General features: G+C 40.8%; 1 protein-coding gene across 1 annotated transcript in view; it reads right to left on the reverse strand.

Moving 5' to 3' along the window:
- LOC127567956 (pappalysin-2-like) overlaps nucleotides 1-13,491 on the reverse strand; it is a 290,468-nt gene that overhangs the window by 51,925 nt on the left and 225,052 nt on the right. Inside the window, 1 exon segment of the mRNA XM_052011199.1 lies at nucleotides 6,809-6,941. Coding sequence (XP_051867159.1) covers nucleotides 6,809-6,941 — 133 coding nt within the window.

Genomic DNA, 13,491 nt, shown 5'->3' on the forward strand with positions numbered 1-13,491 from the left:
ATAAAATAAAGCAGAATTCAGGAGCACATGAAAGATGCCACTGCAGTTAACACAACTGAGAACTAGGCTGATTCTTGTAAGTTTGGAGGAGAAGTGAAAAAGAAATTAGGGCAAAGAGTACAGATGAGAAAAGATTGGCTACAAACCTAAAAGGGAAACCAAAAATACCTTGAAGGCATCTGAACAGGAAAAAGATTGTAAGGGAAAAGATGGAGAGAACCAGAGGCTAAAAATGACATTTATTCCTGAAGCCAGTGGCATGGCTGATGGACTAAATAAGAACTTCTTATCAATCTTCACCAAGGAAGGAGATACTGCTGGGGTCTTAACAAAGGAAGACGTAATTGAGATTCTGAATGAGCTAAAATTTAATAAAGAGGATGTACTAGAAAGGCTAGCTGCACTTGAAGTGGGTAAATCACCCGGGATTAGTGTAAATGGGTGCCCGGTGGTTGACACAGACACAGTGGGCCATGGAGCCTGTTTCCATGGTGCATGACCTATCCTTCGTGCAAAAATTCTTTTAGGAAAACACCTCTGACAGGAAGTCCATCAGGCAGTGGTTATCATGGAACATCCAGCAAGCTTTATGGGAGGACAGAATGGATTTTGTGGTTTGGTTTCCCAAGCAGACTGTCAAAACAATTCGGCAGAATGCCAAGGACAGAACTCACTAACAAGCACCAAAATTTTGCTTGGCTAGCAGTGAGAAGGGCCCTCCCTGCCGGTTCCTTTCTACACAGTTGGCGCTTCACCTGCAGCACACAATGCCCTTGAGCTGGCTGCAGTGAGGATGAGGCTATCGTCCACCTCTTTGTGAACTGTGGATTTGCAAAGAAAGTCTGGAAAAGGATGCAAGGGTCCTTGTCGACACTCATCTCGTGCAGTTGCATGACAGAGGACTCTGATCTACAATCTAGCCTCAGGGATGCACACTGAGGCAAACATCAAGTGCTATGGAAGACCATCGACGCAGTGACCATCGACACACTTTGGTCTGCTTGAAAGTTGTTGGTCTTTCTGTACAACGAGATGTCCGCGTGTGAATGCTGCCGACTGACACTTTCCAAGATGAAGGAGTATGTGCTGGGGGACACACTGAAGCTTGGTACACCCAATGCAAAGACTTTGTGGGGAAGGACAACAACCTAAATTCCTTCTGCCACTGGACGTTGAGGGGCTGAGTCCAGTGTAACCATCTCAACCCACAAGATGGTTGTACTGTTCAAATAGGCCACATGAGTGACATTGGTGCTTTGTAAATAGAATGCACTGACTTGATGACACTATAAATATAACTAACGACATGTATTACCTGTATTGTATTTCGTATACATATTTTTATGAAAGGTTTAGTTTTGAAATTAAAAAAAGAGGTACACCTCTGACCCTGACCATTTATTCTTTCCTCAAGGAAATTATGCAAGAAATATACATCGCAATAATTTTTCTCATTTGAGGCCTTTCACCCAATTGGGTCCACTTCTGCCAAAAATGGAATTCAGGTTGATCCCACTTCTGTAAGAGAGCAGACTTCATTTCTGTTTGTAAAAGAGGACTGATAAAAATAGCTAGAAGTCTTTTAAAAATGCTAGAAGTCTTCTTACCACAATGTGTGATATTAGGATTTATAGGACCAAGGATACAATATTACTCAAAATCTATTTTAAATAAGCACTGTGAGGATAGTAATTGGGGTTTGATTGTATATGGTTTAATACAGCTGTTCGCCTGTTTGAAATAAGAGGGTGAAAAGCTGAATTTTACTCAAATGCATTAAACAGTAGGATACCAGAATGTTATGGTACTCGTTACACAAATAATAATGAGCTGCTGTGTGAAAACTGCACGGGAGTTTACAGTTTGCATTCAGTGTGCAGGTTATCAGATACTGTATAATACATATAAAGGAGGGTGACCGATCTTCAGCTGACTCCTACCTCCTTGTGGGAATTGTGGGCTATTTGCCATAGAATACTGGAATCAGGATTGATAAACAAGTTACCCCCGCCTAACTCCATGTGGAAAAGCAAAGTCTGCACTGTAGGAAAAATTAAAAATGAAACTTGATAGAAAGAGCAGACACATGGCAGATAATATTTAACACAGAGAAGTGTGAGGTGATATATTTTGGAATGAAGATTACAGAGAGGCAATATAAACGAAATGTTAAAATTTTAGAGGGGCTTATGGGGACAGGGAAACCTGAGGATGTATCGGCACGAATCTTTGAAGGTGGCAGGGCAAGTTGGTAAGGAAAACACAAGAGATCTTTGGCTTATAAAAGAGTGGCACGGAGTTTTAAAGCAAAAAAATGCAAAGCCTTCATAAATCAGTGGTTAAGGCCTCAGCTGGAATAAATGTCCAAATCTGGACATAACACTTCAGGAATGATGTTAAGTTCTTAAAGGAAGCTCACAGGAGATTTACTTGAGCAGTGCCAGGGTTGAGAGTTTTCAGTTTTATGGAGAATCTGTTTTATATTCCTCAGAGTTAGGAGTTTTGATACAAGTGTTCAAAATCATGAATGATTTAGATGGAGTGGATAAGTAGAGACTGTTTCCACTGGCAGGAGTGTCAGCAACCAAAGGACACAGATTCAGGGCAACTGGCATACAAACCAGAAGCAAGATGAGGAGATTTTTTTCTTTAAACACTGCCATTTGTTATGATTTCAATTGTACTGCCTGAAAGAAAGTTGGAAGCAGATTCTGTAGTAACATTCAAAGTAAATTGAATAAACATTCAAAGGCTATGGAAGGTTATGGAGAACTTGAGGGGGAGTGGGAATAACTCCCTTAAAACAGCGGGCACTAGCACAAGTGTCCCAAATGGTCTCCCTCGATATCAACTGAGTCTTTATAAGCCAAAGAATAGCAAATAAGTCTCAAAATAAAAATGGAATGGTCTGAATTAATTTCAGACAAACCAACAACTATTTAGTTAAAACCTAGAAATTTAAAAACGGAATAGGCAATGGGAATATTTCAAGATTCAAACTTATCAAAAGTTGATAAGGCAAATTAGATGCAGTTTCAAATTTCTGGCAATCAATTTGGATTGTTAGACATAGTCAGCACTCTTCTGGGATGTACAAACTCTTACTTTTTGATATTGCTTCAGTTTGGGAAGTATATCACAAAAACACACGTATGATCTATGACCACTCTACAGGTGGTGACACATAGATGGATGACATAATAGTATGGGGTTCATCCAACAAAGAACATGATGACAAGACTTGGGAATGTATTTCAAGTTACTGTAAGGCTGAACCTGAAACTTAATAAAGATGAATGTGTGTTTGAAGACACTAAGTTGATCTCTGTTAGTCATATCATCCTAAAGGTCTCAGCTGTTGTGCACATGCCACGTCCACAGTGCAATACAGACATGCAAAGGTCCTGTGGAATGGTCAAATACTTGGATAATTCATACCAAATATTTTGGAAAAACGTTTCATTTCTTGCAAAGCTACTCCTATGTAGTTAGTTCCAACAAAATAAAACACTTGAAAGTTCCCAGTCCCTCCAAAATGTTAGGAACTCGTGATATCCATTATCTTGGAGACCTGAGAAGCAATACATCAAATGGGACTCGCAGCTGCAACAGTACACAATGCACATCTAATTCCCTGGACCAGGGATTTCCCCATTACTACAACCTGTTTCTGTGCCGCACTTGCTTTTCCTTGGCAACCACATCCCAACATGTCACAATGTGGACTTTGGTTGTCCACCTTAAAGTTGCTGTCACTATCCTAAATATTGAAGAACTGAAAAGCGTGTTTGATAATCCAATTGCTTCTCCTGTCATGGTAGACTATCACATTTCTTCTTTTCCTGACCACCTTATTCTGACCTGCTCTTGAAAAGATATCTTTATTAGTCACATGTACATCAAAACACACAGTGAAATGCATCTTTTTTTGCATAGGGTGTTCTGGGAGCAGCCTGCAAGTGTCACCACACTTCCGGCGCTAACATAGCATGTCTACAACTTCCTAACCTATACGTCTTTGTAATATGGGAAGAAACCGGAGCACCTGGAGGAAACCCACGTAGACACAGGAAGAACGTACAAACCCCTTGTAGGCAGTGGCTGGAATTGAACCCGGGTCGCTGGCGCTGTAATGGCGTTAAGCTAACTGCTACACTACCATGCCTGCCCATCTACACTGAGTTGTGAATGTACTTTCACAACCCTTCAGTACCCTTCATTAAACAAAACGTTCCCAATGGCTTTGCAACCTCAAGTTAATCAAACCAGACTGTCAATCAACCCACACAAAACAATGCACCCAAATCTTCCCACACAACTACAAAGCATACAACACAAGCTTTACTTGCCTCTCATACTTAACTGAACTGTTCTGTGTTGAAGGTTCAATTCAATCACGTAGGCTACAAATTCCATGACAAATTCCCTGAGAGCTGCTTTTGTTTCATTGTTATTTCCCACACCTCCTGTTGCAAAATGCATTCCTGGTTTTCTCTCTCTCTGGGACTGCAGCACATCAGAGAGAGTTCTTTTCACTGTTTTGGTAGTGACCTACTCTCCCTTGGAGACTACAGCTGTGCAGCTCAGAAAATCAGCTGAGTATCTGGTCCCCAAACATCACTGGGTCTTACTCCATACTCCAGTCTTTAGGAGCTGGTTGATTGCTTCTTCTGTCTCAACTATCAAGAAAAGGGCTGGTGCATGGACAGATTTCAGATGGGATCCTGCATGGTAGAACATCGAGTTGATATGCTGAAAACCCCACAACAGCTCAAAAGCAGAGTTACCCCTCCAGCACCATGACTACTGGGAATGTATCCCGGATAGTGCAACCTCAGTGTGTGGTAAGAAACAACAGAGCTGACCTACTTGTCCGGATTGGCCCAACTTACTGGCTACCCAGCATGGTGGCAATAGACAGACTTTGGCTGAGATTGCTGGCATAAATCGTCCCTTTGCTACAGGTATATGCGAGATAAAGTTTATGAACTGCAGAAAATAAGATTGCTACTGTTCTGCCAAAGCAAATGTTCTGTTCTCTCTGAAGAGCTATTTGCAACATCAGTGTGATCGTTTTATTTCACAGAATTGCTGCAACACTGGAGGAGGCCATTCAACTCAAAGTTTTGGAAATTATTTTCCCTCAAACACTTACTCAATTCCCTCCTGAAAGCCTCGATCGCTCAGTGTCTTCATACACACATTCAGCTTTGATAATCCATCTGCTCTTCATAAACTGCACTAACTTAGGTTCCAATACCTTACAGGCAGTGAGTTTCACATTATAACCACTCTATGTAAGAAAAGTCTTTCCTCCCACCTCCTGGTATCTGTGAGAAAGGTAAGAGATAAGTTTTGAGCTTGATGTCAATGAAGTCTTGACTTCCCTGATTTACCTTTTTTCTGCCTTGATGATGGCCAATAGGGGAAGCTTGCGCCTTTTGTTGGATTCATAACTTATATAGAATCGAATGGCCAAATGCACCAGTTAGTGCTCAATATAGCAAACTATTTGTAGAGTGAAATCAGATTGGACGAGCCCAACCATGCACAGACAAATGATGCTCAGATGCACTCACGGAGACTATCAAATGCACATCCTTTGGCCTTTCTTTCTATATTATGGTTATATATTGAGTCATAGAGCACAGAAACAGGCCCTTCAACCAACTGCATGCACCCTGACAATCAAACACTTGCACCATAGCCTTCTACACCTTGGTAATTTAAATGCTCTTCTGGATACTTCCAAAACATTGAGAGCACGCGCCTCCACCATCCAATCAGGCAGTGCATTCAAAATTACAACCACCCTCTGGATGAAGAACTCCTTCAAATCCCCTTTAAATTTTCCTCCCCTTAGCTTAGACTTATGTCCTCTGTTTTCTATGCCTGTTATCGAGGTCCTTCATAATTTTGTATACCTCAGCCACATCCCACCTCAGTCTCCTCCACTCCAAGGAAAACCCTGCCTATCCAGTCTCTCTTCATAACTGAAATGCTCCATCCCAGGCTCATCCCAGTGAATCTGCTCTGCACTCTCCAGCGCAATCACCTCGATCCCATAGTATGGCAACCAGAACTGCACACAGTACTCTAGCTATGGCCCAACAAATGTTTTATAAATTTGCACCATAACCTCCCTATTTATATTCTATGACTTGGCAAAAGAAAGCAAGAATTCCATGTGCAATCTTATGTACCACCTCCAGGGATCCTGGGACTTTTCACTGTCCCTTTGTTCCTCAATACTCCCTAGGGCCCTAACATTCATTGTGCAAGTCCTGGCCTTACTAATCCTCCCAAAATGCATCACCTCACACACTTTAGGATTGAATTCCATCTGCTATTGCTCTGCCTATCTCAAAAGAACACAAGAACACAGAAGAAAATAGCAAAAGTAGGCTACTCAGTCCCTCAAGCCTGTCCTGCCATTCAAGTATGATCACGACAGATCCACCATGGCCCTCAACTCTTCTTCATCCCCCTCCCTGAATTCTCCACTATTATGACCTTGCCATTAATGTTATGGCCAGTTCCCAATGGAAACCCTGATGGTGTGTGTGACGTAGGGTGCTCTCTTCTGAGACTTAACACCAGCACTTACTTCCAGAACATAAGAATAATTTACATTGGGAAAGATACATACTCTAGAAATCTGCCTCAAGACATTTAGCAGCTTATTCAAGGTAATGCACAGTCTTTGATAAATGCTTTATATTTAAATTGGTTTGAATTTAGCATCTGTAAAGATGAAAGGCCCAATTTCTGCAAGAATTGTAGAAATGGCTTGTGTATGGTTCCGTACCTATTGCATGGCCATCAGCACAAAGATACTCCACCAAGTTCAGCTCTGGAGGAGGCAGGCAGTCTGCATGCACCTGTTCACACAAGTTAAAGTCTTCTGTCCATGTGCCATCTTTAGTGCAACGAATTGGACCCTAAGGAATTGCAAATATAACAATATTAAGTCAGTAACACTGGCTAGTACATAAATGTTAAGTGTCAACTTACGTCTCTCTTGTCCTCTTGAGCACATATATCAAAGTGTTCTGCCATGTCTTGGGGTTACACCACCCACACACAGCTACGATGAAAACTAACATGCAGGTGCACTCAGTCCATAAGACAGGCTAACACATAGGCTCCTTGATTAGGAGTGTAGTGAGAAAAGATTATATCCCAAAAAAATCAGCATGTAGAAACTCAATGGGTGGAATAAAGGACTAAAAATGAGACAGAACAATGGTGGGGATAAATTTAATGTCCCCAAAACAGACATTAAACTGTTGGGCACAGCATAGCTCGACAAATGATGGAGGAATATAATTTTTTACATAATGTTCAAGTTATAGGACAATAGGGAGACACCACCTAAAATACTGTGCATAGTACTGGTCTCCTTATTCAAGGAAGGATGTTAATTCACTGGAAGCAGTTCAGACCAAGATCAATAGCTGGAAATGGTAGGTCACTGCGGAGAGACAGGAATGCGGAGCTGAGGTTACAATCAGATCAGACTTGATCCTGTTAAATGGCAAAGCAGTCTTTTGGAGAGGAGTAACTCACAAGATGCTGGAGGAACGCAATGGGTCAGGCAGCACCTATGGAGGGGATAAGTGAGGATGAGTGTCCTACTCCTGCTCCTAATTTGTACAAACTGGGAAACAAAACAAAGAGTTTGGAAGGTGAGTTTGGAAAATGCAGTCATAAGAGTTTTCTGAGACAAACTTGAGGAATCAACAAGGGACCAAGCATTTATAGGCAGTATTTTGTAAGAGACAAAGTTTAATAGGAAGTTTTTAGTAAAATATCACTGAGTGAAGGGTGATCATGATATAGTTACTTCTAAACTAAATATGAGATTTGCATCCAGCAACTTAAATTTACATAAGCTAATTACATTTGGATAGAAACAGAAAATGCTGGAAACATTCAGCAGCTGCCGAGAGAGAAACAGACTTAACATTTCAGATCCAAGGCCCTTCGTCACCTGAAACATTAACTCTGTTTCTCTCTTCACTAAAGCTTAATGACTTGCTGAATGTTTCCAGCATTTTCTGTATTTCAGATTTCCTGCACCTCAGGAATTTACTTTTACTTGAGGATGAAAGGTGAATCAGCTAGATTACAATTCATTACAGTACATAAACCCTGAAGACAAGTTATAGAACTAATTCAGATTTTTCTACAAACATGCATTCTCTTGAGGAGTAAAAACTCCATAAGGTAAATGTTACAGTGGTGGCTAACTAAAGAAGGCAAGGTTAGCCTTAGATTAAAAGGTTGCCAAAATGAGTGTCAAGCTCAAAATTTGGGTAGGTTTTATAAATTAGCAAAGAATGACCAAGAGATGATAAAGCAGAAGAAAACAGAATGGGAATAAAACAGAAAGAAATATAAAAAGATTTTAAGACTGTCTACTCATAGATAAAAAGGAAGCAACTAATGAAAGTCAATAATGGATTCATCAAAGCAGATATATGAGGTAAAACGATGGCAAGTAAGATCCCAGCAGACTTAACAAGTGTTGTATTTGTCTTGAGAGCATCAGAAATAGTGGGTGATCAAGGGTCTAATTAGAACGAGGAACTTAAGAGAACATTAGGAGAAGATAAAGCAGAGAAAATAGTGGGAATCGATGACAGCACATCACATAGACTTGATCTCTGTCCTAAGGTTTTAAGAAGTTGTGGATGCAGTGTTCGATCTTACAGAATTTCCTTCATTCTACAAATTATATACTCTACTTCAATGCACCATTACTCCGGGACACCTTACTAATATATTCTGTGAATGTTGCAACTGAAATTTGTTTTTTGTAGCAACTTTCATAAACAGTGCTAACGTGGCCTCACAAATCTATTGCAATGCCATTAAAAAAAGAGTAATCAATTTTTAGTCCAAGTCCTTTTCACAAATGCATCCTGTAATATGTGAGAAGACCACTGGGCCAGTTCACTTCTTCTGCAGGAGGACATGGAAGAAGACAGATCCACTTTTGTATTAGTCCACTTTCTAGGTGAGCCCCCATATTAGTGCATCATTTGTGAATAATCAACAAAGTTGTCATCCTAAACAATGGAATAGCTATCTCCTTAAGTCATAAACAGGGAATAAATTCTTGTAAAAAAAATAAACTCAGGGAATGTCAAGGATCACGGACACTCATGCTTTGAAATACTCACTCTGCAACTGTGGTTTGAAATGCAATTTGAATACTCACGTTAATTATGGTCAACGATTCTCAACATTGACCTCTCTTTCTGTTATGATATTTAAAATATAGAGACTAAGTATAAAATAGCTCTGCGGATGCTAACCAATTGTGGTCACGTTCAAACAGGAACACATGCTAATCATGCATTTTGTGAACTACAATTCATAAAACAAGTAAACTGAGGGTTAGGAGAAAATATGCTGGGCTTTATTCTGACAGGAAGACATCTTGTATAAACCTCAGAGTTGAAGAAGCAGACTGCCTGCAGCAGTGTCAGCAACATAGCAAAATGCACACATTGTCTTGAATTGGATCCAATCAGACTTCGCATCAAATACAAAGCTTTTTTTTTCAAATTGGTGCAGCAAGTTTCAAGAGTTTAATGGTCCCATTAAAGTGAATGTCTTTGTTCTGCAGTGGAATATGTTCTGACTATTCAGTCTACTCAGGTGATCGTTGAACTTTGCAGATAAGCTTGTGGGTGTAAAAATCCTTCCTGTACTGTACAGACCTGGTTAAAATACAGACTGAAGTGGCTGACTTCACAGCTCCTCACTCATTTCAAGGTCAGTTACAATGCTTTATTGTACAGCAGGATTCCTCACTGTGTAGATAAAGTTTCAAAACTAATAGATCCAGGGTAAAGCTCTCTTTGCACAGTCCCAAGACACACCTTACCCCAATATCATGCATTACAGCTATGCAATCAGAATACTCTGGTCTCATTTCATTCTCAGTCCTTCCCATTATTATCCAGTGACCAAGATGGATCTGAATTCATTCTCCAGTGCAAGAATGAACCACTGGGGTGAATAAACTTTGCTGGCCTGAGAGTAAACATGGTCAAAAATGATGGATTCCTAACTGTGGTAATACTCAGAATATAAACAGGTGTGGTAATACCTACAACCCTCCTGTACCCCAAGCATAACATGAAAGGAGTGCTCATTACATTTAAATTATAAAAATTCTCATGAAGAGCCTTTGACCAGAAATGTTAACTCTTTCTCTTTCCATGGATACTGTCTGACCTGCTGAGTTTTTCCAGCAATTTTCTGTTTTTAATTCATTATATTTATTTTAACTAGTTTATTAATATAAATTTTGCATTGTTGCAAGTGCACATGGGTAAGTTCCTATCCTTTTAAGTGAATTTTCCTGACTCAGATTGTTGTGTATTTGAGCCAGTCTTGCAAACATTTTTGGCTTGTACTCATTAAATGTACATGTTTAGGACATGTCTTCTTCTGGCTTCATTGCATCCCTTCTTGAGGCAATTAACATCCTACAGGAAGTCAGTGACAGGACACAGATGATATGCAATGCATGGGTGAGGGAAGCCAGCTGCTCAGAGTACAGGAAGCTCGGATTAGATGGCCCCCCACCACCAGTTATCATCAGGACCCTCTTTAAGGACACACTGTGCCACCTGAAGTCTGCTTGGAATAAGATACAAGCCCCTACCACTGGTATTACAGAGCACACTGTTGGCACTTGCTTTGACAGGTGGCACACTGGTATGCACAGTCTACATACCACAAGGGTATGCAGTTGCTGGCAGTGACGTAGGAGACATATCCTTTAGAAATCCTCTCACTGCCCTACACTGGACAGGAACAAACGCTGCTCGTTTGTTAATGTGCCATTGCTATGGGAAGCCTTGAGCTGGCTGTGGGGTTATAATGTTTAGCTGCAAGCCTGGTGTGTGCCTTTGTCATTTTTCCAAGAAAGGCAAATCAGGTCCCTGCAGTTGCTTAGAAACTGCTGAGTAAACCAAACTTGGTTTGGTTTCTAATGCTTGTTGAGTTCCAGCTGCTTATCAACAGCTGGTTCTTCTCATCATCTTCTTGAAAGGATACTTTACATCTGCAGCTATACATGTTGGACATAACTGAAATCAAAAGTATAATCTAGACAAGTTTAAACATGTTCATACAACACTACTTGTATTGTTACCTTATGGCTTAAGGACTTTAGAGACACAAGAAAATAGATGCAGAAAGTCAGCCACTCGGTCCCTTGAGCCTGCTCTGTCATTGACTCATGGCTGATCCTGTGCCTTGGTCACTTTCCCTCCTGATCTTAGCTTCAAACATACTCAAAACCTGAGCACCAGAGACCCAAGGTAGAGGATTTCAAAGACTGGCAACCCTCTCTGTGCAGAAATTATCAGTCCTAAATAGCCAATCTCCAATCCTGAGGCTTTGCCGCCTGGCTTCAGTCAGGGGAAACAGCTTGTCAACATCTAACTTGTCAATCCCTCCCAGAATATTGAGATTCCCTCCAAACTCCACTGAGCCTTGGCTAATTTTACTCATTCACTCTTCATGGGACAACCCCCTTACCCATGAATCACTGGAGTAAATTTATGCTGCACAATCCCTGAAGCAAGTAAATCCTGCACCAAGTACAGAACCAAAACTGCATCAAGTACTCCAAAGGTGGAATCACTAAAGCTCTGTTACCATCTCAGAGCAGAGACTTCTTTACTTTGTACTGCAACCCATTGCAATACATGCCAAGAGAATATTTGTATTCCTCAACATTTCATGAAGCAACTCACCAACATCCCTATTCAATCATTTCTCAGTTTAAAAAATATTGTATTTTCCTCCTGTAATCCATACTGCACATTTCTCACATTATAACCCAGCTGCCACAACCTTCCCTGCTTCTTTAACCTCTCTATATCCCTTTGTATCCTTCTAAAAAGCTCACATTCCAGCCTAATTCTGTATCATCTGGAAAATTTGTGTAACTTATACTGGGCCCTTTCATTGAAGTTGTTGATATATATTGTGAAAAGCTGAAGCCAATATTGAAGCCTGTTGTATACTACTAATTACAACCCACTAACCTGAAAAAGATCCATTTATTCACAATTTTCTGCTGTCAACAAATTCTCCATCTATCCGAATAAGCCAACCATTAACATTCTTTCTCATGGAACCCTATTATGGTCCTTTGAAAATCCACACTACATTAGCTGAACCTATCCCTCCATAACTTATACTTATGAAGGGATGGCTGATAAAAGAGTTAGATGTTTTATGTGGTGCAAGAGTCAAGAGAGACGTTTACACTACTGCTTGCTTTGTGTTATCTTGCCCAGGAACGCTTACTGTGGACACCTGCATCCCTACTGGAAAATGTGGCTCTCCACTTCCTTGTGCCAATGCTTCCCACACTGATGACCCACCAAACCTGATCAGATCCAAACCACAACCACGCCAAATCCCACGCACACCTGACTGCCAGAGCTTGAGTATGCACAGAATAGCAGCCCAGCAGTGTAAACCTTTGGCATCAACGACAAAGCTAGGATTTTGTGAGGTAGTTGAACTGCCAAAATTAACCAGTGCAAGTGATGGTAACTTCCTTATTTCCCTGAGCATGCAAGTGACAAAGTCTGGAAGTTGCTGCCAGCTCTTTGCCATTGGGAGGTGACTGCAATCCTGCACTGGAATTGTCAAGAAGTAGAGCATGGGAACAGGAACTTGGGCAAAATGCTCTCTTCTGTGTCTCACACTCATCAAAGAAACCTGCAGCAGGCTGGCAGGGTGAAACAACTGGTCCTATCCCTGCGATTCCAGTGAAGGGCAATAACAACAATGGCCTCAGGTAAAGTATTTGTTACTTAAAGGGTTCTGATGTAAAAATGATCTTAATTTACTTTTTAAAAATCAGTAATGGATCATTCATTTAGGTACAAGGTATTAATGAAGGATTGTTCTTTCAAGTTTGCCTTTTAATTCACTTTATTTCTTCTATGTTTTCGAATGTTCAGAAAGGTTCAATGACTTGATAGGCTTGCCATTCCCCTGTGAATGATATTTCCCCCATTTTGTGAGGAGTGGGGAGTTGTTTTGACTCTTCCTCACCCCAGAAGACCACATTATGGTGGAAGAACGCTTGAACTGTGCAAACCCTACACTAAGAATTCCTCCCAGATGTTCCCAGAGGTTGTTGCGAGTATGGCTCCAAGTTAAGTTTGACCCTTTTCCTCAGAGTGCAGGCGATTTGCATCCAGCTGCAAATACTGTCCCGTCAGCTGCATAGCTTCCAGAACGAGTAAGTATAAATGCCATCAGACATTAGTGAGGAGAAACAATCCATTGCAAAGATGAAGCAGCTTTGGTTCAGTTTCTGACAGGGTGACTTACTTGAGACCAAGTCATAAAGAACATGAATCCATTCAGTTGCCAAGGACTGCTTTCTCGTTTGGTAGGCTGATGGGTTATCACTTACTTTTCTGTGCCTGGGATATGGTA

This window comes from Pristis pectinata, chromosome 3, assembly GCF_009764475.1.
Source record: "Pristis pectinata isolate sPriPec2 chromosome 3, sPriPec2.1.pri, whole genome shotgun sequence".
Lineage (NCBI taxonomy): Eukaryota > Metazoa > Chordata > Chondrichthyes > Rhinopristiformes > Pristidae > Pristis > Pristis pectinata.